The 25,038-nt window shown below is 59.3% G+C and overlaps 9 protein-coding genes across 9 annotated transcripts; 4 read left to right on the top strand and 5 right to left on the bottom strand.

The window, feature by feature from the left end:
• The first annotated feature begins 1,047 nt into the window (after positions 1-1,047).
• Positions 1,048-3,318, top strand: C7974DRAFT_388117 (uncharacterized protein). The gene has a single exon (XM_046141254.1). It carries the CDS (start codon positions 1,433-1,435, stop codon positions 2,852-2,854), a length of 1,422 nt encoding a protein of 473 aa, XP_046000283.1. The 5' UTR covers positions 1,048-1,432; the 3' UTR covers positions 2,855-3,318.
• Positions 3,319-4,583: 1,265 nt separating this feature from the next.
• On the top strand, positions 4,584-6,388 carry C7974DRAFT_373515 (major facilitator superfamily domain-containing protein; the record flags this gene model as incomplete). Its single annotated transcript, XM_046140105.1, has 2 exons — positions 4,584-5,387; positions 5,432-6,388. 2 exons carry the CDS (start codon positions 4,584-4,586, stop codon positions 6,386-6,388), a joined length of 1,761 nt encoding a protein of 586 aa, XP_046000282.1.
• Positions 6,389-6,934: 546 nt separating this feature from the next.
• C7974DRAFT_330404 (uncharacterized protein) lies at positions 6,935-8,377 on the bottom strand (the record flags this gene model as incomplete). Its single annotated transcript, XM_046139081.1, has 2 exons — positions 8,008-8,377; positions 6,935-7,961 (listed from the first exon to the last, which is right to left on the bottom strand). Coding segments are annotated over exons 1-2 (1,257 nt in total), but the record flags the coding sequence as incomplete, so codon positions are not given.
• A 28-nt stretch (positions 8,378-8,405) lies between these two features.
• C7974DRAFT_388111 (IMP dehydrogenase/GMP reductase) lies at positions 8,406-10,571 on the bottom strand. Its single transcript, XM_046141253.1, has 3 exons — positions 10,278-10,571; positions 9,860-10,168; positions 8,406-9,679 (listed from the first exon to the last, which is right to left on the bottom strand). The coding sequence occupies exons 1-3, from the start codon at positions 10,462-10,464 to the stop codon at positions 8,538-8,540; spliced, it is 1,638 nt and encodes a 545-aa protein (XP_046000280.1). The 5' UTR covers positions 10,465-10,571; the 3' UTR covers positions 8,406-8,537.
• A 522-nt stretch (positions 10,572-11,093) lies between these two features.
• Positions 11,094-17,299, top strand: C7974DRAFT_421841 (ras GTPase activating protein-like protein). Its single transcript, XM_046144312.1, has 4 exons — positions 11,094-13,587; positions 14,041-14,473; positions 14,521-15,942; positions 15,989-17,299. Exons 1-4 carry the CDS (start codon positions 11,338-11,340, stop codon positions 16,939-16,941), a joined length of 5,058 nt encoding a protein of 1,685 aa, XP_046000279.1. The 5' UTR covers positions 11,094-11,337; the 3' UTR covers positions 16,942-17,299.
• A 60-nt stretch (positions 17,300-17,359) lies between these two features.
• C7974DRAFT_388109 (uncharacterized protein) lies at positions 17,360-18,552 on the bottom strand. The gene has a single exon (XM_046141252.1). The coding sequence runs from the start codon at positions 18,358-18,360 to the stop codon at positions 17,632-17,634; it is 729 nt and encodes a 242-aa protein (XP_046000278.1). The 5' UTR covers positions 18,361-18,552; the 3' UTR covers positions 17,360-17,631.
• Positions 18,553-18,653: 101 nt separating this feature from the next.
• Positions 18,654-19,263, top strand: C7974DRAFT_461489 (uncharacterized protein; the record flags this gene model as incomplete). The annotated part of the gene is made up of 1 exon (XM_046146170.1): positions 18,654-19,263. The coding sequence occupies exon 1, from the start codon at positions 18,745-18,747 to the stop codon at positions 19,261-19,263; it is 519 nt and encodes a 172-aa protein (XP_046000277.1). The 5' UTR covers positions 18,654-18,744.
• A 222-nt stretch (positions 19,264-19,485) lies between these two features.
• C7974DRAFT_127979 (glycosyl hydrolase family 76-domain-containing protein) lies at positions 19,486-21,065 on the bottom strand. The gene has a single exon (XM_046135303.1). It carries the CDS (start codon positions 20,914-20,916, stop codon positions 19,522-19,524), a length of 1,395 nt encoding a protein of 464 aa, XP_046000276.1. The 5' UTR covers positions 20,917-21,065; the 3' UTR covers positions 19,486-19,521.
• Positions 21,066-21,825: 760 nt separating this feature from the next.
• Positions 21,826-24,301, bottom strand: C7974DRAFT_388106 (major facilitator superfamily domain-containing protein). Its single transcript, XM_046141251.1, has 4 exons — positions 23,820-24,301; positions 23,607-23,769; positions 22,512-23,555; positions 21,826-22,465 (listed from the first exon to the last, which is right to left on the bottom strand). Exons 1-4 carry the CDS (start codon positions 23,995-23,997, stop codon positions 22,108-22,110), a joined length of 1,743 nt encoding a protein of 580 aa, XP_046000275.1. The 5' UTR covers positions 23,998-24,301; the 3' UTR covers positions 21,826-22,107.
• Between the last annotated feature and the right edge of the window lie 737 nt (positions 24,302-25,038).

Genomic DNA, 25,038 nt, shown 5'->3' with positions numbered 1-25,038 from the left:
AATCAGATTGCGGAGCGTCACGCCCAATCAGACCGGGGGGACGTTGTGTTCTGAAACGCGAAGCGATCGGGCTGCCTTCCGCATCGCGCGCTCGTTGTGAGCTGGCCTGACAGCGCCCAACATGCCGTACCAAGACGTCGTTCCTGAGTCGAGTCTCTGCTCGAACAGTCTCGTGTGCACGAGTTTGCCTTTGGTCAGAGCAAGACTGAGGCAGCTCTCGTCGCTGCGAGCCTGATCGTGACACAGACGGACTAAACTGCATGCAGGGCGCTAGACGCTGCGTTTGAAACTTAGCGCACGGGTCGGCAGTGACGACAACTCACCACCATTCACCTGCGGGAAATTCTTTGTTGGCGACGCGCCCGCACGACTCACCGTCACCTGTCGTCGTGCAAGCCTCGTCCCTTCACTCGGTGCGCTTAGCCTCGCCGAGGCGCAGCACCTGTTCGCCTTACCAGGCCCGTGGTACGCGACGCGGCGCGCTCATTTTGGCGGTGTGGGCCAGGAAACCAGCGTGGCCAGCGCAGTTGGCAGGCTCTCAGTGCTCGCGGGCAACAGTGGGACCATGCCAGCCGCGATCAGCGAGGGATCTAGATGAGCCTAGCTGCCGCGCTGAGGTGTTGTAGATCCACGGCTCACCGTTTCTGTGACGCTTTGACTCGCACCAGGACGTGTTCCGCCTCATGTGGCCGGTAAGGCGACGAACTACCGAAGCTGGTTGCACCAGAAGCACGGAAGAATATGCACCTGTACGCGCTACGCCGCGATAATACAGCGGGACCAGGACGAGCTTGCTGGCGGCTACGGTTGAGGTCCGATGTTGAAACGCAGATCCAACATCCACACATTAGCTCACCTGCTTGAATGCGGAGTCGCGTGGAGTGGCGCCCTGTTTCGACACCTCGCGTGTACATCGTTCCATTGGTCCTCGTCCTCTCTGGCCTTCTAGGCCTGAGCAGTGTTCAACGTTGCTCAGCGTTTGTCTCGTTCTGTTCGTTCACCTAATAAAGGACTGTGTCCGCGTGTGCAAACGGGTTGTGTTCACACCGTGGTAACCCGTCTCTCTCATCTCCTTTTCTCGCCCCCCGTTCACGCTGTGCGTATCGGTATCTGGTGGCTTAATATTGCACGCTCGCATTGTTCTATTGAACAATAGCGCTGTCGCTGTTCAGAGTGAAGAGGAAACGGTCACGTGTAATTGTATTGTGCGCCCATCAAGTCGACGCCAAGCCCACATTCAATTCTACTTCAACGCCCAATAATTTCTCCCTATCACCTTTTCTTCTTCATCAGACAACCTTGCAAGAATTCGACAGACCCGCATCTTTGCGATCGCACTCCACGACTTCCACTTGCATACCAACCAACGCGTTCGGCTGGACCAAAACGCACTACTTTCTTTCTCCACAACAAACACCACAACAAAAACAAGATGCCGAGCATTTTGACCACAGCACTCGCGGCGCTTGCCGTCGCTCCCCTCGCTCTGGGTCATACCTGGATCGAGCAGCTGCGCAACGTCGATGGCAAGGGCAGTTATGTTGGCGAGTATGGGTACCCGCGAGGCATGGTCTCCAAGACCGATAAGGGCTTCACCGGTGACTCTATGAACTGGCTACTTCCCGTACAGCCAAAGGTTTTCATTGATGAGACCTCCCCGCTCTGCCACACTGCACAGACGAAGCAAGAGCAGTCATCTGACAAGTATCCTCGCTTACAGGCAGTTCCCGGTGGCTTCATTGCTATGCGTTACATGGAGAACGGCCATGTCACCATGGTTGATCCCGCGACCGGCCTGGGAAAGCCAGAAAAGGGTGGCACTGTTTTCGTTTACGGCACCACCGAGCCCAAAGAAGATGAGAAGCTCGTCGACGTCCTGCGCTGGACGCAGGACGGCGCCGGCGGCGACAAGCGCGGTGCTCTGCTTGCCACCAACGACTTCGACGACGGCCGCTGCTACGAGGTGAACGCCACGCCTACCTCGCAGGACCGCCGCGTCTCCGACCCCAACTTCGCCATGGGCCAGGTCTCCGACGGCCCCGGCACGTACCCGCTCTTCTGCGAGACTAACGTGCAGGTCCCTGACTCTGCGCCCAAGGGCAAGCCCTACACCATCTACTGGGTGTGGCAGTGGAACACGGCGCCCGGCGTCGACCCCGGCCTGCCCACCGGCAAGGACCAGTACTACACGACCTGCATGGACGTCGACGTGACATCCGCCGACACCGCGCTCGCCGCCGAAGCCCAGCCCAAGTTCGCCCTCGGCCCGCAGCAGGACGCCATGGCCAGCGCCGTTGCTGACTTCGCCTCCCGCACCGCCATCATGACCGACGCACTGGCAGGCGAGGTCGGCCCCGTGTTCTCCGGCTCCGCGACCGCGACTGGTGCCCCTATCGCTACCGGCGCGCCCGCCAACTCGTCCTCCAAGGCCCCCGCTTCGACGCCGTCGCCCACTGGCCCCGTGCTCACCCAGATCACCAACATCCCTACCATGACTACCCGTGTCAGCGGCGCCCCCAAGCCTTCGTCTGCCTCCGGCGACGTCGTCACCGTCACTGATATCGTGTATGTCACCGTCACTGCCGGCTCGGGCTCAGCGTCAGCTCCCACTTCCGCACCCACTGCGTCTGCGTCAGCTCCTGCAGTCTCTTCCAAGGCCTCTTCCGCCGTCTCCGCAGCCTCGTCAGCAGTCTCCGCCTCAGGTGCTGCCTCAGGTGCTGCCTCCGGCACACCGACGCCCACCGGCGCGCGCCCCTCGTCTGCGCTGGGCGGCTTCACGATGCCCTCGGGCGCCGCCAAGCGCACCATCCAGCAGCGCAACGGCGCCAAGTTCCGCGGTATGTTGCGCAACTGAGATTTCGCGTGGCTTTCTGCTCTTCCCTTTTCTGTTTCTCGATCATGTTTCTCGATCTTGTTTCGCGTTTAGAGGGATGGATGGCATTCCCGTGCTCTGGTAGCACGGCTTAGACGCGCGCGGTCACTGAGCGGAACTGATGGGCGGCCAGGCCACGCTTAGTCGTGGGCTCTGTCGGCTATGGTCAACACCAGCTATGGCCACCAGCTATCAGCTACGAATCGTACGAATGGGATGGGAGGCACACACGACTTCACGACCCCCCGGATTGGCATCGGACGGAGATACCCAACTGCATACTCGGCGTTTGAACGGCCCTGCTTTCGCGGGCCTGGGGATGGGACACGGCTTACGGCACGGATACGGCACGGCATACGGCATACCCTGGGACACCGGCGTTTTTTGTTTTCTCAACTTACATACATAGTCGGCCTCTGCGGTGGCGCGCTTCTATTGAGGGGCTGCTGCGGGGTGCAATGAATGACTTGACTTGTTACTTAACTACTGTTCGATGCTTGTGCGTGTGATGTGTGAGACCGGCGTTGCGAGTGCAGCGTGTGGGTTCTGCAGCGTGGGCGAGATCTGGGGTGTTGGGTGGGGGCGGACGGCGGCGAGTCGTATGGTAGGCTGTCGCTTGGGTACGTGCTGGGGTAGATGACTTACTACTGGACTGTTGCTAAACACGGTAGAATGCCGTTGACGAGTCCAGAATACTACTGACCGTGACAGACTGCTGTTCACTTCTGTTCACTGCTATAGTCTGCCGTAGACTGCCACATACTGCCTCGAACCACAGACCTCCACCACCCACCAAATACTCCCTGCCACCCAGGTCCAACCACTCCTCGACACAGAGCACGACATCCCGACTCTCACTGTGAACACCTCGTTCTCATGCTCATTTCGATGCTCACTCGAACCCAGCAACCCCGTCATCCCCGCGGGCGTGCGTGAGAAGCAGGCGTGAAGCAGCTGCGGTACTACGCCTTGGGAGCTTGGAGTCAGCATGTTGAACCATCAGTTCTTGGTCGTGGACAACATATACACTCAGGTAAGATACATGAAAACGTTAAGATGAATTGAGTAACAGAGAACTTGGAAACAATAGAGACCATCTAGTTGTGGGTATTGACCAGCCTCTTCGACCGGCGCAGAAAAGCTTGTCAAAGCTTGAGCACCAGAGCCACAATAAACACACCGATCGCAAACGTCACTTGGGTTGAGGATGACGATACCCGCACCCCTGTCGCGCCCTGTTCCTGCATCGGCGGCGACCATTCCAGCGCAGCACGCTCGCCATGCATCCACTCCGAACCGCAGTGCTGCCGCGCACCGACACTACAACACACCGCACGATGACTGCACTCGGAGTTCGGAGCAGTCGCGTGGCCTACCGCAAGTCGCGCAATTGGCGTTCCCGCGCGTGCATGACTAGCCCCTAGCCTCACCGTCTCCGGCGGGGCAGATCATCGTCCCGACCGCGGTCATAAGCAAAGCCAGCCTGCACCTCGCCATGGCCGCGCCTCCCTCCCGTTCTCGTCACAGGGGCATGCGTCCCGGTCCCGCACCATGAGCGAACGCAAGCTGCCCGTCAAGCAGCTCGTCATCCTATGTAACCGCCCTCGCCCGCCCTGTATACGTAGTGTAGTGCACTGCTGACTCCCCAGCGATATGCCGCTTCGCCGAGCCCATTGCGCTGACGTCCGTGTGGCCCTATGTCCCAGAGCTCATGGAGCAGTTCGGCGTGCCGTCGAACGAGATCGCGCGCTGGGCGGGGCTGACCTCGGCCATCTTCTCCATCTGCCAGGCCTTCACGGGGTTGATCTGGGGCGCTGCCTCGGACGCGTACGGCCGCAAGCCCGTCATCCTGCTCGGCCTGTTCAACACCATGTGCACCATGCTGCTGTGGGGCTTCTCGACCAGCCTGCCCATGGCCATGACGGCGCGCGCGCTGCAAGGCCTGGGCAACGGCAATGTGGGCATCCTGAGGACCACCGTCGCCGAGCTGTGTCCCTGGAAGGAGCTGCAGCCGCGCGCCTTCTCCGTCATGCCGCTGGTGTATACGGTGGGCGCCATTGTCGGCCCGACGCTGGGCGGCGCGCTGTCGAATCCGCTGCGGATTGACCCTCGTGCGCCGCGGGGCGACAGGTTGTTGGAGCGGTTTCCGTATTGTCTGCCGAACCTGGTTGCGGCCGTGTTCTTCGCGGTGGGGATCCTGGTCGGCTGGTTGTTTCTGCAGGAGACGCTGGAGAGCAGGAAGCAGCACCGCGATCTGGGGCTGCGGACGGGCGCGAGGCTCACGGCGTTTGTGCGGAGGTTGTGCGGGCTTGGGGGGAAGGGGGAGCTGGATGCGTCAGAGCGCGCGCCGCTGCTCGGCCAGCAGAAGGTGGTGAATGCGTCGGGGCTGGGCGGTGCTGATGTGGCTGTGAAGAAGCCGGAGAAGCCCAAGATCCGCGACGTGTTGACGTACCAGACGACGCTGAACTTGGTCGTGTACACGCTCCTGGCGCTCTACTCGATCGCCTACGACCAGGTACGTAGTCCCAGCACAATATTCACATCAACTAACACCCCCAGCTCATCCCCGTCTTCCTCCACCACCCGCCCCAGGACCCCAACGACCCCGCCGTCAGCCTCCCCTTCAAATTCGCCGGCGGCTTCGGCATCGACTCGCGCCGCATCGGCGCCATCTTCACCTTCTTCGCCGTCGCCTCCACGCTGTTCCAATTCCTGCTCTTCCCGCCGCTGGCGCGCTCGCTGGGCGTGCTCACCTGCCTCCGCACCGCGTTCCTGCTGTACCCGCTGATCTTCCTGCTCACGCCGTTCGTGACCCTGATCCCGGACCCAACCGCCAAGCAAGCCGCCATGATCGCGCTGCTCGTCGTGCGCGGGCTCGCCGGCACCTTTGCGTTCCCGACGTCCACCATCCTGCTCACCAACAGCGCCGCCAGCCTGCGCGTCCTGGGCACGATCAACGGCGTCGCCACCAGCGTGTCGGCGATCGGCCGCGCGTCCGGGCCTGCTATCGGCGGGGGGCTGTTCACCTGGGGCGTCAAGCGCGGGTACGTGCTCGTGCCGTTCTGGGCGCTGGCGGGCATCTCGCTGGTCGCCGCGGTGCCGACGTGGTGGCTGGTGGAGGGCGCGGGATTCGGCGGCGACGAGGCGGACGAGGCGGACGAGGGCGACGAGTCCTTCGAGTCCGACGAGTCGTTCAATGAGTCTGATGAGCCGTTCACTGCATCTCTCTCCGCCGCCGACACACCACGCGCCCTCGACACCCACACCCGCCCCCGCGCCATCCCAGACCCCGAGTCCGCCTTCGGCTCCCCCGCCCCGATACTAAGCTACACCAGCACGCGCCGCTCCAGCGCCGCGCCATCGCTGGACCCGCGCTCCGACGCCGGCGAGCCGGCTGATCTCGAGCACCGCCGCTCGTCGGTGCCGATCGGCATGGGCAAGGGGCTTAGGCGGTATAGCTCGAATCTGGGGAGTACGGGGGTGGATGCTAGTGGGACGAGCTGGGGCGGGCGGTAGCGGAGGGGGGTGACAGGGGCAGGAAGAGAGTGGAGTGATTCGCTGCTGGCGTTTACGCTGAGAGGAGATGGCGAGAATGGATATCGAGAATAGATATCGAGAATGGATATCGAGAGTTGATATCGAGAGTTAATATCGAGAGTGAATATCGAGAACAAATACTGAATATTGATATCGAGAATGCATATCGACGGCCGACTACGGGACATGACGCAACAGAATGGCAGGCGGCAGAGCGTGTCTGCTGTGCCGCAAGAACGCTGGAATACAGCAGCGGTCTGGCGACCGTCGTCTTTGATTCAAGTGATGTTTGATACTGTCTTTTTAATTCTGGTGCTGTGGTGAGCTTCGGCAAGCTTTTGGCCGGTCTACCGTGCCATCGATGGCTACGCTCGTTGCGACGAGACGTGCGAGCAGACGGCCGCACCCTCTCGCAAATCCCCCTTCAACCACCCCTCCGCCCCCTCCCTCGCCCACTCCGCCGCCACCGCCTCGTTCAAAACCCGCACACCCACCCTACAGCTTCCCCATCCCCACCCCCGCCCCCTTCCCAAGCACATCCTCCCGCCTCCTAACCTCCACATCCCTTGGCCCCTCCCCCCGAAACCGCGTCGTAACAACCCACTCCCTGACCCCCTTACGCCCCTGCCCGTGCGGCTGGGCCTCGACCTCGCGCCCCGGCCCATCCAGCACCAGCACCGCGGTATGTTTATCCACGCCGCCGACGCCGTCCTGGGCGGTCTGTCCGTACTGCCCCCGCCCGAGGACGAGCGGCGAGATGCAGGCTTCTGCGAAGGGGACTTCGGGGGTTCCAGCGTGGGTGCGGGGGTTGTGTAGGAAGGCCATTAGGGCGGCGCGCTCGGCGGCGAGGGAGGCGGGGGAGGGAGTCGCGGACGAGGGGTTAGTGGCCGCGGGGCTGAGGTACGGCGCGAGCAGGTGCGTGAGGAAGAACTGCGGGGGGAACAGGATAATGCGGTTTTGGCGGGCAAGCGCGAGCCACTTGTGGGGTGGCAGGAAGCGCGCAGCGGTGTGCTCGATGCCGCCGTCGTGCGTGGGGTTCGGGATCACGAGGTCTGGTTCCTCGTTGCCGGACTGCGGCGGGGTCCCTGGCGGCGCGGCGTTCGTCGAGCCCAGCGGGAGGAAGTACAGGTACATCTGCGTGGAGAAGCGCTTGGGCACGTTGGGCGGCGTGATCCAGCGCGTGAAGGGCAGCAGGCCGTCGGTGTCGGGCGCGGCGCCCCACTGCTCGAGCAGGTCGGTGAACCTGACGGACCCGGAGTGCACGGCGCGGCGGCCCTGTTCGCGGTCCGCGTCGCTGATGGCGGTGAAGAGCTTGCCGGTGGTTTTGCTCTTCGCGAGGAGGATGCCGCATTCCTCGAAGGTCTCGCGGATGGCTGCGAGGCGGTACGCGGGGCCGTCTTGGTGTCGGCCGGCGTCGTTCACGTCCGGGATGGGGCCGTCGTGGGTCTTGGACAATGCGCCGCCGGGGAAGACATGCGCGGCGGCGAAACTGGACGCCTTCTTTACTCGGTGGAGCAGCAGGATCTGGTTCGTGGGCGAGATGAGGAGGACGCTGCATTTGTTAACAGGTGATTGACGGCATGCGCTTGTGGTCGCACCTCGAACTCGGCCTTGGGACGGGCACTTCTTTCATTGGCTTTTTCGAAGGCTCATGGTCTGCCGGGGACGACATGTTGCGCTGTTGTACGGCAGAATTATCCTGTGATCTTGACAAGCCGGCGCGTCGAAGGGAGGTGGTCGGAAGCGCGAGTGAGAGGCGTGCTGAACGAGCAATTGTAGACAGACTGTTAGCCAGGAGCGATCGCGAAATCGTGTTCGGCCTCAGCATGTTCAGCCACACAGTCGGTTGACAATGCGCGTGTCATGTCGGTGAATGCGAGAGCAAACGCGGGGACGAGCCGAGGTTGATTACCAGTGACGTCGCGCGACAGAGTCGCGAACCCCGGTCATTCAATTCGACAGTATCACATTCAATGACAGCGTGAAGACAGTCTGATGGAAGTAGTGAACATTGTTCGTGGTATCATTGCTTTTGTGCTTATCTAATCCTCCGTAAATAGCCCATCAATCATCACATGTCTAGAAATTCACCCAACGCCCTTACAATGCAAGTGATCTTTCGATCTGTCTACGAGTAGAGCTTCTTGTCGAAGCTGTGCAGGCCGTGAACGCCACCCTCGGCCTGGGCGCTGGCTGTGCGGAGCTCAAACCTGAGCGCACCGCTGTCCACAGCCTCGTGCATCTCAGCCAGGCTCTTGATGCCAACATCCTGGAGCGAGTGCTGGACACCGGCCATGAGGTAGGGCACGAACTTGGTGATGGAGCCACGGTCCTGGACGGATCCAGAGACACCCTGGGCAACAAGCACGCGGTCACCCTCAGAGAAGTAGCGGGCGGTACCGGCGTTGCTGGCCTTGGAGTCGGGGTTACCGGCTCCGGCCTTCTTGTCCTCCATGGCAGCAATACTGCCCATACCACGGTAGGCCTTGACGAGCTGACCGTCGCGGCTGACAAAGTACTCACCGGGAGACTCGGTGGTACCGGCGAGGAGACCACCCATCATCACGGTGGAAGCACCCATAGCAAGACCCTTGACGATGTGACCAACGTTCTGGATACCACCGTCCGCAATACAGGGAACGCCAAAGCGCTTAGCGAACTGGGTGACGTTGTAAACGGACGTAGCCTGGGGACGGCCAACAGCCATAACCTCCTGGGTGATGCAAGCGCTTCCGCTGCCCATACCAATACGGAGACCGTCAGCACCAGCAGCAATGAGAGCAGCAGCCTGGTCGCGAGTGACGACGTTTCCGCCAATCACGTCAAGACCGGGGTACTTCTCCTTGATGTACTTGATCATCTCGACCTGGTACATGGAGTTACCCTGGCTAGAGTCGAGAATGACAATATCAAGACCAGCATCAACAAGCTTCTGCAGGCGGATCTTGTCCTCCGGTCGGGTACCGATAGCGGCGGCAGAGATCAGCTGCTTGGAGTGGGGAAGCTTGGAAGCGAGGGGGTAGTTCAGGTTCTTCATCAGATCGGAGCGCGACAGGAGCGCAATCAGGTTGAAGTCCTTGTCAACGATAGGAAGCTTGCCCTTCTTCGACTGGTTCAGGATGCTGTTGGCCTCCTTAAGGTCAACGCCGTGGGGAGCAGTCACAAGGTCGGTGGACATGACAGCGGTGACGGGGTCGCTGACGTTGTCGTGGAACTGGATGTCACGAGGAGTGATGATCCCGATAAGCTTGGATCGAAGCTTGCCGTCCTCTGCAAGTATGTTAGCGACTTGCACGCTGCCAAAATGTACAATGGGAAGCGTAGGTATACACGATCAGAAAGTAATCATGGTCTCCACAGCACGGCGGAACCGTTGCGGATGAACGAAAGTTATAAATGAAGTTGAAGCATCATAGAAAGGATTGTGCAGAAGTATGGGAACCTGCTTACCAGTGACCGGGAAACCACCGAAACCCCACTTCTCCTTCAGAGCCTTCGCCTCAGCGACGGTGGTCTTGGGGGAGATGACGATGGGGTCCAGGATGAAGCCGTTCTCGAAGCGCTTGACCTTGCGGACCATCTCGGCCTGGTCGTCCTGAGAGCAATTGTGGTGAATCACACCAAGACCTCCAAGCAGAGCAATGTGGATAGCCATGTTGTGCTCGGTGACTGTGTCCATGGGCGATGAGACGAAGGGCGTCTTGAGGGAGATGCGCTTTGTGATCGGGGTATCGAGGGTGACTTCGGCGGCAGGGAAGCCTAGAAGCTGTGTTAGAATGCGAGACATCGCACGCGCCAGGCGAATCCCTTGTGCACACTCGAACAAAAGTGGCGGGCATTGGACCGCGCGGCTGCGAGGATTACGCACCGATGTAGCCAGGGAGCATGAGGAAGTCATTGTAGGTCAGGCCACCGTTCTTCTTGGAATCGATGAGTGTCTTGACGTCAATGCCGTCACGCTCCTGGTACTCGTTCTTGAGCACCTCCAGCGCCTTGGTGAAGTCCAAGGCATCGGTGGTGGTGTCAATCATGGCGTCGCCGTTCTGGATGGTCATGGTGACAGCAAAAAGACTTCTCGAGAAACAGAGAAGTGCTGGAGAGGTGACGTGAAGAAATAGACCTCAGTACGCGGATTTACGACTTTGGCCGGGAAAAAGTGAACTTTTCCCAAGAGCAAGAGGCTTGCGGCGAGTCGAAAGTTTTTGTGAAGGCGCGAGGACGCTAGCCGCATCGGGTCGCGACTTCCCCTCACATGGCAGAATGCGTCATGTGACGTACCGCCCTACCGTGTCTTCGCCGACGCGTCCGACCAGGACTCGAGGGTGCCCGGCAGTCATTTGGTCTGGGTCACAGCCTGTCAACCAGCAGACGTCTTCGTGGTCTGCTATCCGTGAACTTCTGAAAGATGCATTCAAGCATACGATGCAAGCAGACGATGAGGGACTGGCAGAGATCGGCAGGCGTGGCTATCAACAGCCACACCGCTGCAAACATGATGCAGTCAGATGATGGCCACCATAACACGGCGGCACTGTTGAGTGCTTCCAAGGTTGGTGCTGGTGCGACGGGCGGGCCGGGATTTTCGTTGGCTCCGGCTCGGCCTGGCAACGGAGAACAACACAGCAGGGTAAACACGCTACGCTTGGGCCGCAGCACCTCCAATTCGTCTTCGACTCCGCCGTGACATCTACTCCTCCAGTCCCCACATTCCACATTACCTTCTTTGGCTGCGCGAGTGCGAGCGCCTGGACGCTGGACTTTGCGACTCGCTGTTTGGCCTTTGTTTTGGACGGCAGGCGCCTCCAGCGTAACTCGACGTAAACTGTATAATACCGGCCCTACGGCCTCTTGCTCTGCGACTGCAGCAAGACTGGACATAATACCCCTCGATCTGCGCCACACATGTTGCGTCAACGAGTGACTGCGCCATGAGCTACAACTCGTACACCCCACGGACGCGCCTCCACTCGACCGCGTCGCCCTCGCCGCTGCGCCAGGCCTCGACCCTCTCCAATGGCTCGTCCACACGGTCGAACGATGCGCCGAGCCGCTCGAGCACGCAGTCGAGCAGCGCGTCCCATGGCTTTGGCCCGCCACTGGGCCACCGCCGCGGCATGAGCGAGGCCACAGCGCTGTCACAGCCGCGGACAGAGAGCTACTACGGCGGCTCGGAAGACACAAGTGCGAGCAACACCTATGCCAGCATGCGCAAGGCACTGCGGCCACTCTCTCAGGCGCCGCAGAACTCGCCCCCGCCGTCCCCTGAGAAGCGCCCCGCGACCTCGTCAGGCAGCGCTACACGCTCCCTCTCGCACACCCGATCGCAAAGCGTCGAGAACACCCGGCACCCGGTTTTCGACAACTCACGGCACCACGTCGACAACACCCGGCACCACGTCGACAACACCCGGCACCAGGTCGATAACACCCGGCACCAAGCGCTTGATAGTTCCCGACATCAAGCCCTCGATAGCTCACGGCACCATGCCGTTGATCACTCCCGGCACCAGTCCCTCGATAATTCACGGCACCACTTCGAACACTCCCGGCACCATACCTTCGACGGGCCGAGCTCGCCCACATCGCCAGTCTCGCCAGTCTCGAAGCCGCGCCCGCTGTCCATCGCCGTCTCGCGCGCAGATTCTGTACGCGCACCGGCCCGCGACCACTCGTCACGTCCTTTCTCCACCCACCTCGAAAAGCCTGTGCTGCAGAGCCTGCAGAAGTCGGCGACAGGCCACCTGCGCACACTCTCCAAATTCGCAGACTCGGCTAGCGAAGACGACTTCAGCATCAAGTCCCCCGAACAAGAAGTGGTCGGTCTGCATGGGAGACGAAGGCTACAGCGGACCGATCAAGAACGAGCGAAGAAGACACAATCGGCATGGGCACGAAGCAATTGGATGGATCAACAACGTCAATTCTTGCAGGCGTACGAATACCTCTGTCACATTGGTGAGGCCAAGGAGTGGATGGAGGACATCATCGACTCGGAGCTGCCGCCCGCTGTTGAGTTGGAGGAGGCTCTTCGAAACGGCGTGACATTGGCAGAGATTGTGCAGTCGGTCAAAGGCCATCCGCTGCGCATCTTCCGCGACCCGAAGTTGCAGTACCGGCATTCTAACAACTATGCCCATTTCTTCAACTTCCTGGCCGAGGTCGAGCTACCAGATTTGTTCCAGTTTGAATTGATCGATCTCTACGAGAAGAAAAATGTCCCCAAGGTCATCTATTGCATCCACGCCCTGTCGTGGCTGCTTTTCCGAAAAGGTATCGTCGACTTCCGCATCGGCAACTTGGTCGGTAAACTGCAATTCGAGGACCACGAACTAGAAGCAACACAAAAGGGCTTGGACAAGTCTGGAGTCAGCATGCCCAACTTTTCAGGAATGTCAGCGAACTTCATCTCCGAGCCCGAGCCAGAACCCGAGCCTGTCGAATCAGAAGACGATCGAATAGACCGCGAACTGGCGGAAAACCAAGCCATGATCCTGGACTTGCAGGCACAAATAAGAGGAGCTCTGGTGCGTATGCGCCTGGGCGACATGATGCAGGAACTCTGGGATCACGAGCATCTGGTCGCAGATCTACAATCTCGCATTCGTGGAGATTGGGCAAGACAAATCTCCAATTATCGATTGGACATGCGCCGCTTTTCTATCACTCTCCAGAGCGCAGCCAGAGGCTACCTCGTACGGACGCGACAGCGAGGCGAGAAGGACTTCTGGCGAGACAACACAGCGCAGGTGCTCAAGGTGCAGAACCTGTTCCGCGGACGCAAAGCCAGGGCCCAGGTCCAGTACACCAGATCGAAGATACAGCAACACGAGCACGGGATACGAGAATTCCAGGCAGCCATTCGAGGAGCTCTGGAACGACTGCGCGTGGGCGACCGTTATGCCGAGACACGGGACACCGAGCCAGCGACTGTGCATATCCAGGCTATGGTCCGTGGTGCCCTGCTCCGATACAAGGTTGACCGTGAATGGGCTGAGCTACAATCCAACGAGGTGCAGATCGCAGACCTGCAGGCCGTCTCTCGAGCGGTCCTCCTACGACAAGAGTTACGGACCGATCAGGAGAGTCTGCGCCAACACGAGAACGTGGTCACACTGCTTCAGGCAGCTGCCCGAGGTATTCTTGCTAGGAAACAGAATGCAGAGATGCAAGACCAACTGGTAAGCACGTCAGTCGATTGGTCTGCTGTTCAGTCCAAGATTCGCGGCGATGCTGCTCGAATCTCTTTCGGACAAATTATGAGTGCACTGTACGCGGAAGAGCCGCAGATTACAGATCTTCAGTCCAAAATCCGGGGCAATGACTTCAGGGTTGCCTTTGGGCAGATGATGAGCGCGCTCTACGCCGAGGAACCGCAAGTCATTGACATTCAAGCCAAGATTCGGGGAAACGCCTCGAGGATTGTCTTTGGGTTGACAATGAGTGCGTTATACGCGGAAGAGCCACAAATCACAGACCTACAAGCAATTGCAAGAGGTGCCCGCATACGATCCGAGACTGCGGACACACTTGCGCAGCTGAGTGACCAAGAGGCCACTGTACTTTCGTTGCAGGCTTACATTCGTGGTTTTCTTTCTCGGCAAAAGCACTTTTCTGACCTCAAGGCACTCCAGGCACAAACCCCCGCGTTCGTCGACCTGCAGTCAGCAAGCCGAGGATTTGTCCAGAGACAGCGGACCTATGACGTACTTTGTCAGCTCAATGCTGAAGAGCCGGAGATCACCCAGCTTCAGGGAGATGCACGCGGCATGTTGCTTCGCATGGAGATCGGCATGCAGCTTGGCCAGCTCGAAGAGCACGACGAGGCCATCTTCGAGCTGCAGGCACTGGCACGCGGCATGGTGGTTCGCATAAAGCATGCTGAGAAGCAGAGGTTCTACCGACAGAACATGGAGAAGGTCATCAAGATCCAGAGCTTCGTCCGTGGACGACAACAGGGCGAGGCATATAAGAGCTTGACGAGCGGGAAGAACCCACCGGTATCAACCGTGAAGAACTTTGTTCATCTGCTGAATGACAGCGATATTGACTTCGATGAAGAGATCGGTAAGAGGCTCATCATTTACTTTCTGGGCAGAACTAACAAATCGTAGAATTCGAGCGTCTGCGCAAGACTGTGGTTCAGCATGTACGGCAAAACGAGCTCGCTGAGCAGTACGTCGACCAGCTCGACATCAAGATCGCACTGCTTGTCAAGAACAAGATCACACTGGACGAGGTCGTCAAGCACCAGAAGCACTTTGGAGGCCACGTCGGCACGCTCCTCAGCAGCAAGGACATCTCTTCCAAGGACCCCTTCGACTTGAAGGCGCTCAACAAGACTTCGCGTAGAAAGCTCGAGCAGTACCAGGAGTTGTTCTTCACTTTGCAGACACAGCCGCAGTATCTGGCGCGTCTATTCAGGCGCGTACGCGAGCAGCGTCTTGAGGAGAAGGATACTAAGCGCATCGAACAACTGACGATGAGCATGTTTGGCTTGGCCCAGAAACGCAGAGAAGAGTACTGGCTTCTGAAGCTTATGTCGAGGTCTCTCAGAGAGGAGATTGACGGATGTGCGACAGTGCAAGAATTCACACGTGGCAACTTCTTCTGGACCAAACTGTTCGGCAGCTTTGTTCGCTCACCCCGAGACCGCAAGTTCCTGAAGGAGCTCCTTGGAGGTGTCATCCGCGACAACATCATCGACAACGAAGAGCTGGATCTCGAGAGCGACCCGATGCAGATCTACAAGTCTGCAATTAACAATGAGGAACTCCGCACCGGGCAGCGAAGTCGACGCGATCCCAATGTGACACGAGACATGGCGCTCAAGGATCAGGAGACCCGAGCTACGTTCATCCACAACCTCCAAGATCTCCGAGATGTCGCCGACCAGTATTTCTCCATGCTCGAGGAAGTGCTTCACAGAATGCCGTATGGCGTTCGCTACATCGCCCAGCAAATGTTTGAGGAGCTGCGCCAGAAGTTCACCTACGAACCGCAGGAGCAGCTGCTGCAGGTTGCAGGGGGTTGGTTGTGGAGGTCGTACATCCAGCCTGCACTTGCACAGCCTCAACACTGGGGTGTGGTGGATCGCGGACTGTCCAATGTTATGGGTCGCAACCTCAATGCCGTCAACAAGGTTCTCGGACAGGTAGCGGCAGGGAGGTTGTTTGGTGGCGAGGACCTCTACCTGCAGCCACTCAACAGCTATGTCACTGAGGCCATCGACCGCCTGCAAGATATCTGGTCCAGTCTCATCGATGTCCGCGACGCAGAGGCGTACTTTGAGATCGACGAGTTCAATGACCTCTTCGCCCGCACCAAGCCGACGCTGTACATCAAGCTTGCCGACGTTTTCGCCATCCACAACCTTGTTATCAATGACCTCGCAACCCTTTGTCCCTCGCAAGACGATCCTCTGCGCGAGGTCGTGCGCGAACTTGGAAGCGCGAAGAACAACGAGAACGAGCTGCTGCACGTCAGCTCGACCGAGATCACCCTCACCCTCAACCCCAAATTCCACGAACAAGAAGGTGAGCATTTTTTTATGCATGCAATGAGCAAGACTGACAGAAGTAGACCCCGACGCCCACCTCAAGTCGCTGTTCATGGAGACCAAGCGCTACGCACTGTACATCATCCGAGTGCAGACCGGTGCGAATCTCACAGAAATCTTGTGCAAGCCTGTCACACCTCAGGACGAAGACCGATGGGATTCGCTCGTCCGCGAAGAGGTCGCTGCGCAAAGGAAAGACCGCAACCGCAAGCACAGCGCCGTCCGGTCGTCTGCCGCGTCCACCTACACTACCGACATGGGGTCCAACTCTGTCCTGGAACTCGACTACCCCACGTTGAAGCAGTACTGCCTCGAGAACATGGTCCAACTCCAGCGCGCCGGCCGCATCTCCCCGCACAACAACTACCAGGACCTGCTCAACGCCATCGCAGTCGACATCCGCACCAAGCACAGGCGCCGCATGGAGCGGGCGCGCGAGATGGAAGGCGTGCGCACGACGCTCGCGGCCCTCGACGAGAAAGCGCACTTCCTCGAACAGCAGCTCAAGAGCTACAACGACTACATCGAGCAAGCCATGGTAACCCTGCAATCCAAGAAAGGCAAGAAGAAGTTCCTCCTCCCCTTCACGCGCCAGTACAACCACATGCGCGAGCTCAAGTCCACGGGCCGCGCGTACCGCTTCGGCAGCTTCAAGTACTCCGCGCGCAACCTCGCGCAAAAGGGTATCCTGGTCTCCTGGAACGGCTACCCAGACGCCCAGTGGGACCGCCTCGAGCTCACCATCTCGTCCAACCAAACCGGCGTCTTCGAGATCCAGGGCTCGCAGGGCAGCATGATGATCCCGGGTGCGTTTGCAGAGGTGCCCCTCGACGGCCTGCTGCAGGCCCAGTTCGACAATCACCAGTTCATGAACCTGTTTGGCGATGGAAGGGATGGCAGTGGCAATGGGGCCGTCAGGGTTAATGTTAATTTGTTCCTGCATTTGATTTTCAAGAAGTTTTATCGCGATGAGTAGGCGGGGCTGGGGCTTCTGGCGGGGGGGATAGGGATCGGGATAGGGATTGGGATAGGCACAGGGATAGGCACAAGGATACCATTGTTTTGTTGCGCGCAGGGGCGAGCGACGGGTGTTTAGGGGGGTTTTTTTTGGCTGGGCATGGTGATGAGAATATGACTTTTGCACATACACACTCTGCTGTCCACGATTTGGTTGCGCGTCTCTTGATCGCTCGCGTGCTCTGCCTTGCATGTCCTGTGTCGCGCCCCGTCGCTTGCTGCGAGCGGTTCTCGTGCAACTACGGATTTGCTGTGTCTTGTCGTTTCCTGTCCGATGCCTGCTGTTTCTTTTTCCTCCTTCATATCCCTCCTCCTCCCTACCCCCCCTATCCCTCCCTATCCCTCTTCCTCCCTTCTCCCCCCCCCCCCCCCCCCCCCCCCGGCGCGTGCGGTACAAGCGAACCTCAGACTAGGTAGCACGGTATCAAAACGACACGACCTACTTCGCGGAAGTATCCACGCCGGTGTACCGCTGGGGACGTTGGGGAGTGTTGTGGCGGCAGACGAGGTGCGGGTGGATGGAGTGGCGGGGGTTATTGGAAGGCTGGAGCGTTTCCACGGAGGCACGGAGACGCTGGAGTAGGCCGGCCGTGCTGGAGAGTGTCGAGTGTGCATGCAGCGTGTCTTCGCGTTCAAAGCCTCACGCCTCCTACGCTGCGTTCTCCTCGCCCTCGCCCTCCGCCCGCCGGTTCTTCGCGCCCCGGTAGATCCAGCTCTCCCCCTCCTCGCCCGCCCCATACCGGCTCTTCGCCCACACCAACGCATCCTGCCCCAGCCCATACCCCAGCCCGACCACCAGCCCCAACCGGATCGTCCGCGCCGCCGTGCTGACCGGAAACTGATGCCAGGCGCTCCACAGCCCGCCCGTGACCATGCCCGCCAGCGCGCCGCTGACACAGTCCCGCGACCCAGCCACACCCCTATCAATCCGCTTGAGACTCAACTCATCGACGCCCTCCATCTGCTCGACCGTGCGCCCGGCCTTCCACGTCCCGCGGAACACATCCAGACTCTCCTCGACGACGAAGAACACCGTGCTCCACGCAGCCACCTTGCACCCCTTGCGCAGCCCCTCGATCACGCCCTCCTTCGTCTTGTAGTAGTTCTTGCTCTTGTGGTACAGGTACCAGCCCGGCTGCGAGATGGGCAGGCGGTGCGCGTTCTCCGCGCGGAACCGCAGCGCCGCCATCGAGCCCGCGGACGCGGTGCCTAGCGTGAAGCCGCATACGAAGGAGGTTGCGGTCGTGAGGAGTAGGCGCCGGTCGAAGGGCATGCCGAGGCGGGGGGCGTTGGTGAGGGGTTGTGAGGGGCGGGGCGGTGGTGGGGGGAGGTCGGCGACGATGATGGCGGTGGGGTTTGGGGGCGTGAGGGTTGCCATTGTGGTGGTGTTGGTTTTGTTGGTGGTGGTGGTGCGGTGGTGCGGAGGTACGGTGAAGTTGGTGACGGGAGCGTTGGAGGATTTCTGCTTCGGGAGGAAGATTTGTGTTATGATTGCACCGAGTTCCCCAGCAGTAACAAAACAACTGTACTTAGTGACAGTGCCCGCGATGTCAGGTTGTCGAGGTGTGTTGTCGCAAAGAAGCGGAGGAGCTCAGCTTAGCTCCGCACCCATCAGCACTTTGCCAAGATCACATGCCCACGCGCTCCCGCAACGCGTCTCCCCACCCCGCGAACCCGACACCAACATCCCCACTCCACCTGCCACTTTCCGAATCCTCCACCCTCCACAATCCTTCACCACAACCCCCCACGACAACGCAAAATGACGACCCCAACACCGCAAACCTGGACCCTGCGCCTCAAACACGCCCGCACAACGCTCTTCCTGCACATCGACCCGCTCCTGCCCTTCAGCGCCATAAAAACCGCTCTCTACGACGCACTCACAGAAACCGCCTCCGACGACCTCAGCAGCCCGGCATCCGCGCTCCCTCCCTCCGCAGAAGCGCTCCAACTCGGCCGCCCCGTCGACCCGCTCGACGCCTCGCGCGGCTTCGTGCTGGGCGAGTGGGAAGTCGACGACTCACTTGACGCGACCACGCTCGAGTCGGACAGCGAGGTGCAGCCGAAAAACGGAAAGGGGAAGGGCAAGGCGAAAGTTAATTCGAAACCGTCAGACTGCCCCAAGGGCGCGGGACTGCGCGATAATGCGGTGTTGGCGTATCGGTGGGAGGGCGGCGCGGCGGACGAGGGGTGGGAGGTTGAGGTGGCGAGTTTTGAGGATGCGTATGGGGCTGTCAATGAGGGGGATGTGGGGGGGAGGGGGGAGTTTGAGGGGTGAGGGGTGCCGGGGAGGGAAGGCGCACTGCGAGCTGCGGTGAAGCTCGCCAGCCAGCCGCGGCGGAGTCGTGCGCTGCAGATACTTGGTGCATGGATGGTGAGACTGGGTGCAAGGGAGAACGTTTGTCGTAACGCGTGGTGCCGGATTCATACACACTTCTGCAGGGCGAAACGACGACAACTCTAGGCTGGGGTATTGTATGCAGATCTATGATTACCACTCGGCCTCGGGCGCTTCCATGCCCGCACCAACACCACTTCACCTCTCCCACTTCACTCTCCCAGCAACACCGCGCACCCGCCGCGCCCCAATCGTCCCCTCCTTGCCCCCGTACCCCTGCACCCGCAGCCCAGCACTCGCCATCTCGAGCTGATTGAACGCCGCAATCGCGCCCAACCCCTCCGCCGTCCCCGCCGTCGCCATACTACTCGCCCCGCCCACAATCTCTACCACGCTGTCCCGCAGCTGCGGCACCATCTCCGCCGTCGCCCCCAGCCAGCGCGCCAGCGTGCCCTTGAAACTGACCTGATCCGAGTCGCAGCTGCCGTCGCCCTCGCACCGCGCCTCCCACAGCTCCCCTGTCTCGGCATTGACAAAGTTGCGCGCCGCGCTTGCGATGAAGCCCCGCGTGCGCTCCAGCCACACTTCTTCGCCCGTCAGGCGCGCCATCACAGCCGCCCCGTACATGAACACGCCGACGTTGTAGCTCCACATGTTGTGGTTGACGTCGACGCAGCCGTTGGGGCCCTTGGCGTCGTCGGTGCCGTCGTAGACGTCGAAGTCGGGCGATATCAACCCAACGGACACGGTCCAGTCGTAGCTCTTGGCGGCCCAGGCGGTGATGTTGGCGTCGTTGGTGTGCAGCGCCAGCCGCGCGGCGAGCTGGAAAAACAGCCCGTTCGCGATCGTCGACTTGTAGTGCCACCCGTCCGTGCCGTCGCCCTCGAGCACCTTCCACTTCATGCCGCCGCCGCACTTGTCGTTGTCCCAGCGGGTGGTCTGCAGGTCAAACACATTCTGGGCGAGCGTGGCCCACGGCACGGGACCCGCGGGCGCGAGACCGGTTTCCGCGGCGGTCAGCGCGGCGAGCGCCCACCACGCCTGATCGTCGTTGCCGGTGGCGTGCACGGTCATGAAGTCGTTGGCGGGCGTGGCTTCGGTGATGAGCGTGCTGGAGAGGAGGGATGCGTACTGCGTGTCGCCCGTGGTCGCGGTGTAGGTCAGCAGGGCGTCGACGCCGGAGCCGGATTGCCACCACCAGATGGGCTCGGCGAAGAGGGCGAGGCCGGGGTCCGGGTACGTGGCGCGCAGGGACGAGGCGTAGGCGCCCGCGCTGCTGAGGAGGAGTTTGGCGGCGGGGACGGCGGGTGCGGTTGCGGAGGGGGTGGCGGAGGGGGTTGTGGATGTGAGTGAGGGTTCGACTGAGATTGTTGTTGGTATCGCCGAGGACTTTGCTGACGGGGTCGCTGAGAGCGTTGTTGAAAGTTTTGTTGAGACTGATGCTCGTAGGGTCGCTGATAGTGTCGCTGATAGTGTCGCTGATAGTGTCGCTGAACCCGACTCCAACGCAAACTGTGTAGAGTTGGACGGCAACAACGGCGAGTCCGGGAAGAAGATGGACACCAACGGAACGAGATTCGAAGGGAGACGCATGATGGCCGAAGTTCTACTTGGAATCTGCTGTCGTTGATAGAAAAGACGGAAGTGAATCAAGCACAATCAAGCACTTCACAAAAGAGCGGAATCGACTCGCAAGTCAAAAGAACGAAGACGTCAAGTCACGAAATGAATGTCATGGACAGAAACGTCCGAAAAAAGTCCAAGCAGCAAAGAAGGAAGACCTCTGCCCAACAACCAGCAGAACGAAAAGATTGTAACAGTGACGCGAAGACAAGGAGCCTCCACTTCTCTGCCTCCCATCGTCAGCTAGTCCAAGTGGGCCAGACCCGTTCATGCCACGCCCGCCAGCGGCCCACGCTGCACAGCCGCTCTGCGCATCGCACCTGTGGTGCGTTCCCGCGTGCGCCGTTGATGGGATGCGCGTTGGCGCGTTGACGTGGTGGCGCGCCCCTGTTTCAGCAGCGCTACAGTGGGTCGCCGCGTGGAGTGAAACATCGATAAGGAAATTTCCGCGCTGTGATTCGGCGGCGTGCAGAAATTGCGAGAATCATGCGTGGGATTGCTGTTAATTGCTGCCGGGCGTTCCTCCTTCGGTGGGTGCGTTGCGGCTGGTGTGCTGAGGTGTGGCTATTTCGAGTGGTGGTTGTGCCTGAGGGCAAGGCGTGGCGCCGCGCATTGCGGGCTATCTCACATGTTGCGCCTGGGATTTGAGGCGCAAAGGGTCGGATGCGAGCGGCTCCATGGTGGACTCGGGGTACTGTGCTGTCGTGCGCCTGCGTGTCGAAAGGTCAAGAAGAATCCGCCGACACTCCGTCTTGGATACTCCGCCAAGATCGACACGTGCGTCGTACCCCCATGGCAGTATCACCTTGTCAGCGCGATGCTTCCGACATGTGATGGTCTTGTGTCACAACCACTTCATGTTCTCTATTGGCAGTTTGGTAGTGATAATAGACGTTTTGTTTACCTGGTATGTACAGTTATGCCATGTACAAGAGCACGGTGTATAGGAAGACTAGGAGATGCCAAAGAAACACAAGGCAGACTCCACGCTGATCTGCAAGAAGTCCAAGCCCAGAAGGAGATAACACCGTAAGGCCAACCGAACGCCTCGCTGTGCAACCCAAACGCCCAACGTGACTCGGAAGCGCTACAATGGAAAAAGCATCAGTCGTGAAGGGAAGGTCCATCTCTGCTCGTAATCAACCAAACTTTTCATCTGCCTTACATCTTACGACCCCTCCTCTCTTCCTCCTCTCCATTTGCATTGACAGCGCCGTAGTCTTGCGCGCCAATGCTGCCACCAGGCATCAGCCTCTCGCTGGCTTCCTCGGCCTCCTCTTCGATATTCTCCCTCATAATCTTGTGGCTCTTGCTGTACACAAAAGCAACAAGACAGATGCCAACAAGCAGTGCGAGACCCAAGAGAATGACATTGATTGGCACTGGGTCGTTCTTGAACACTTTATGGGTCGCAGCGTCGAGCGCAGATTGCGAGAAGTTGAGGAGGCCGGCCGAGCAGATGATCAGTCCGTAGACCTTGCCGAACGTGGCGAATCCGAACACCTTGGCTGAGTAGTCGCTGTGAGATGTTAGAAGTTGCTCGAGAATGGTTGTCTAGCACTTACGAGACTGCTGTGTAGTAGAGAGGTCGGTAGAGCACGAACAAGATGATGTTCCCGTACGCAGCCCAGGTCTCAGGGATCACACCGAGGACACCGATTGAAGTCGCGATGGTAACCAACAGTGACAAGGTAAAGGTGGTGCTGGTGTTATCCAGGATGATGCCGATGAACGGAATCGAGATGATGCCGCCCACGGGCAGTGCAACGTCGAAGAAGTTGTTGATCTCGACTGCCTTGGAGTAGTCGTGGAAGATGTAGGTGTACTGCGAGCGGATAGTTGCGACGAAGTAGTTGATCCTCGTCATCTGCAGAACGGTGAAAAGCGTGATGAAGATGAACCACGGCGTCTTGATCTGCTCTACCGCAGTGCGTCCATGCAGCGCTCCCCAGACACCTGACTTGTTGCGTTTCGTCTCTTCCTCCTTCGCCTGGTCCGCGCCATCTTTTGTGCCCAGCAGAGCGGTGATCTCGCTGGCGATGCTGTCTCTGTGTGCGCGGCGGGCGTCCTGCAGGCCCCGAACCGTGGTCTGGTCCTCGATCTCGTCATCTGAGTCGTGCACGCTGTTGCTCTCTTCTACTTCGTTGACCAACTCACCGACCGTCTTGTAGGAGGTGGAGGGCATGAAGAAGATCTGCACCAGCAGGATGTACGCAGGGACTATCAGATATACAAGGAAGAATTTCTTGGGTGTGAAGGCACCGTCGGTGGCTTGGTACATCAAGCGGTAGAATAGGAAGATAGCGCTCGAAGTGTCGAATGCACCAGTGAGGAGAGCCAGAATCAATCCCGAGTACTGCGGGAATGTGTTGCTGAGCTGGAAAGACGAGATGAACACGAATGGTCCGCCGAGGGCCAGGAACAAATATCCAGGAATGTACGCATCGAAAGGAAGCTGCGCTGCAAAGGCGAACAGCACCGATCCTATCGTGATCGAAATCGCTCCAATTATCCCGGACACTCGAGGTCCATAGCGGTCCAGTATTGTGCCGACAGGGAGTGCGACGACGTTCGTGGAGACGGCGGCGATGGTGAACATCAGGTTGAGCCTGCCAATTGGTCAGTGGGTCGTGCCTTCCCTCGAGTCTGCGTGTACAAACCTCAGCTCCTGCTCGTAGCACACTCGTACATCGTCCTTCAGCTCTTGCTCAGAGCATCTGTCTCTGTACACGCCCTCTTCTAGTAGCACTGGCTTGATTGCTGCAAAGCCAAATACAACCCCAGCCGCGAACAGGCAGTAAATGCAAGCCAAGCATACCTGCACTGCACCATGTAGTCAGCTCCACTCGTCGTGTACATATTTCGGTACTCACGATATCTTTTCCACTTCGGTACTTCAAATGCTCCTACAGGCTGCACCTCTCCTGCAGCCTCGGTCCACGTTCCGACTGGATTGAACGACATCTTACGGTTGCGCGACGATTCGCGGCTGCCGGGTGCACTCCACGGCTGGTACTCCTCCATCGTTGTGAGGCGTTCGGAAAGAGACATGACGGGCGGTTTGTCTCTTCGTCTTCTGCCAGAGCAGGATTAAAAGGTGACTTTCGAGAAGCAAGCACACTGTTACGCAAAATGTACTACCCTGCGCGCGTGCTCACCAGCGCTGCCTGGAGTTCCTCGGTACTGTTGCGGGATTACGTCGGCTGCACCGCAATTGTGCTTGCTCTGCGGTCGCAATGGATGAATTGAAGCAAAACCAAGAAAGAAGGTTTGGACACTGCGGCACGAGAAGGTTCAGGGTCCTATATACGCAATAGATCGTGCACCAGCGACGTGCGGCCGTGCAGGGTCGTATGCCTTTAGGCGGTATTCTGCACGAGGCGCGGAGATCTGGGTACGCACATGATCATGCACATCACCTACTCCGCAGCACTAGGCTTCAGGCGGCTGACCATTACAATGAGCTCATCGCTAAATCCTCTCTGGCTGCTGCCAGTTACATCTACCGAAATCCCCTGGAGAACCAGATGCGACAGAAGGTTCGTTATCAGCACGTTGATATCTCGAGATTGATTGGCGTACGATAGCTTCCCGGCCTGTGTAGCCAATAGCTGTGCGAGCCAGCCGCGGAAGACGAGTCTCCATTGGTACGGCGGCTCACAACAAATTTGCACGAAGAAGGGCCCACACGTTCGCTGGACGCCGATTTCCACAGAAACTGCTGTGCAATTGCAGGGTGGCGTAGCATTCTGCAACAGGGCACGATCCTTTCGGGCAGCATGCGTTGAAAATTTCTTCACAACGCTGTCTAGATCGCGGCTACGACAGGCAAGGAAGCGGGTAAACGCTCGAAGGAGTGAAGGAGTACTGATAGGTGCATGGCTTGCTCGATTACATCGAGTAAACTTTCGGATATCGGTAGGCGGCGGCGCTAGTTGTGTTCTTACACTCGGCACTTTCTGCGCTATTGCAACGCTACCACATCCACTCTTTTCTTCAATGCAAGAACTGGATGGTTGTATGGATTTGAAGTTATAATTGCAGCAGCCCTGGGTCGACGGGAATATCCATGGATTTACTCATCGACCAGCA

Source organism: Boeremia exigua (genome assembly GCF_020726555.1).
Source record: "Boeremia exigua strain MPI-SDFR-AT-0100 chromosome Unknown C7974scaffold_3, whole genome shotgun sequence".
In the NCBI taxonomy this organism is placed as follows: Eukaryota; Fungi; Ascomycota; class Dothideomycetes; order Pleosporales; family Didymellaceae; genus Boeremia; species Boeremia exigua.
Note: the sequence above shows the minus strand (reverse complement) of the source record. Positions and strands in the feature narration are given on the sequence as shown.

What these genes read in the sequence shown, in the direction of transcription:
- C7974DRAFT_127979 (XM_046135303.1), bottom strand. Translation starts at nt 20,916, where the DNA reads ATGCGTCTCCCTTCGAATCTCGTTCCGTTGGTGTCCATCTTCTTCCCG.
- C7974DRAFT_388109 (XM_046141252.1), bottom strand. Translation starts at nt 18,360, where the DNA reads ATGGCAACCCTCACGCCCCCAAACCCCACCGCCATCATCGTCGCCGAC.
- C7974DRAFT_388117 (XM_046141254.1), top strand. Translation starts at nt 1,433, where the DNA reads ATGCCGAGCATTTTGACCACAGCACTCGCGGCGCTTGCCGTCGCTCCC.
- C7974DRAFT_388111 (XM_046141253.1), bottom strand. Translation starts at nt 10,464, where the DNA reads ATGACCATCCAGAACGGCGACGCCATGATTGACACCACCACCGATGCC. An exon ending in CATGCTCCCTGGCTACATCG is followed by an intron (nt 10,169 to 10,277) that starts GTGCGTAATCCT and finishes CACAGCTTCTAG; the next exon opens with GCTTCCCTGCCGCCGAAGTC. An exon ending in CGGTGGTTTCCCGGTCACTG is followed by an intron (nt 9,680 to 9,859) that starts GTAAGCAGGTTC and finishes ACATACTTGCAG; the next exon opens with AGGACGGCAAGCTTCGATCC.
- C7974DRAFT_388106 (XM_046141251.1), bottom strand. Translation starts at nt 23,997, where the DNA reads ATGTCTCTTTCCGAACGCCTCACAACGATGGAGGAGTACCAGCCGTGG. An exon ending in TGCTACGAGCAGGAGCTGAG is followed by an intron (nt 23,556 to 23,606) that starts GTTTGTACACGC and finishes ACCAATTGGCAG; the next exon opens with GCTCAACCTGATGTTCACCA. An exon ending in CTCTACTACACAGCAGTCTC is followed by an intron (nt 22,466 to 22,511) that starts GTAAGTGCTAGA and finishes AACATCTCACAG; the next exon opens with CGACTACTCAGCCAAGGTGT.
- C7974DRAFT_421841 (XM_046144312.1), top strand. Translation starts at nt 11,338, where the DNA reads ATGAGCTACAACTCGTACACCCCACGGACGCGCCTCCACTCGACCGCG. An exon ending in CAGAGATGCAAGACCAACTG is followed by an intron (nt 13,588 to 14,040) that starts GTAAGCACGTCA and finishes AAGGCACTCCAG; the next exon opens with GCACAAACCCCCGCGTTCGT. An exon ending in TGACTTCGATGAAGAGATCG is followed by an intron (nt 14,474 to 14,520) that starts GTAAGAGGCTCA and finishes AACAAATCGTAG; the next exon opens with AATTCGAGCGTCTGCGCAAG.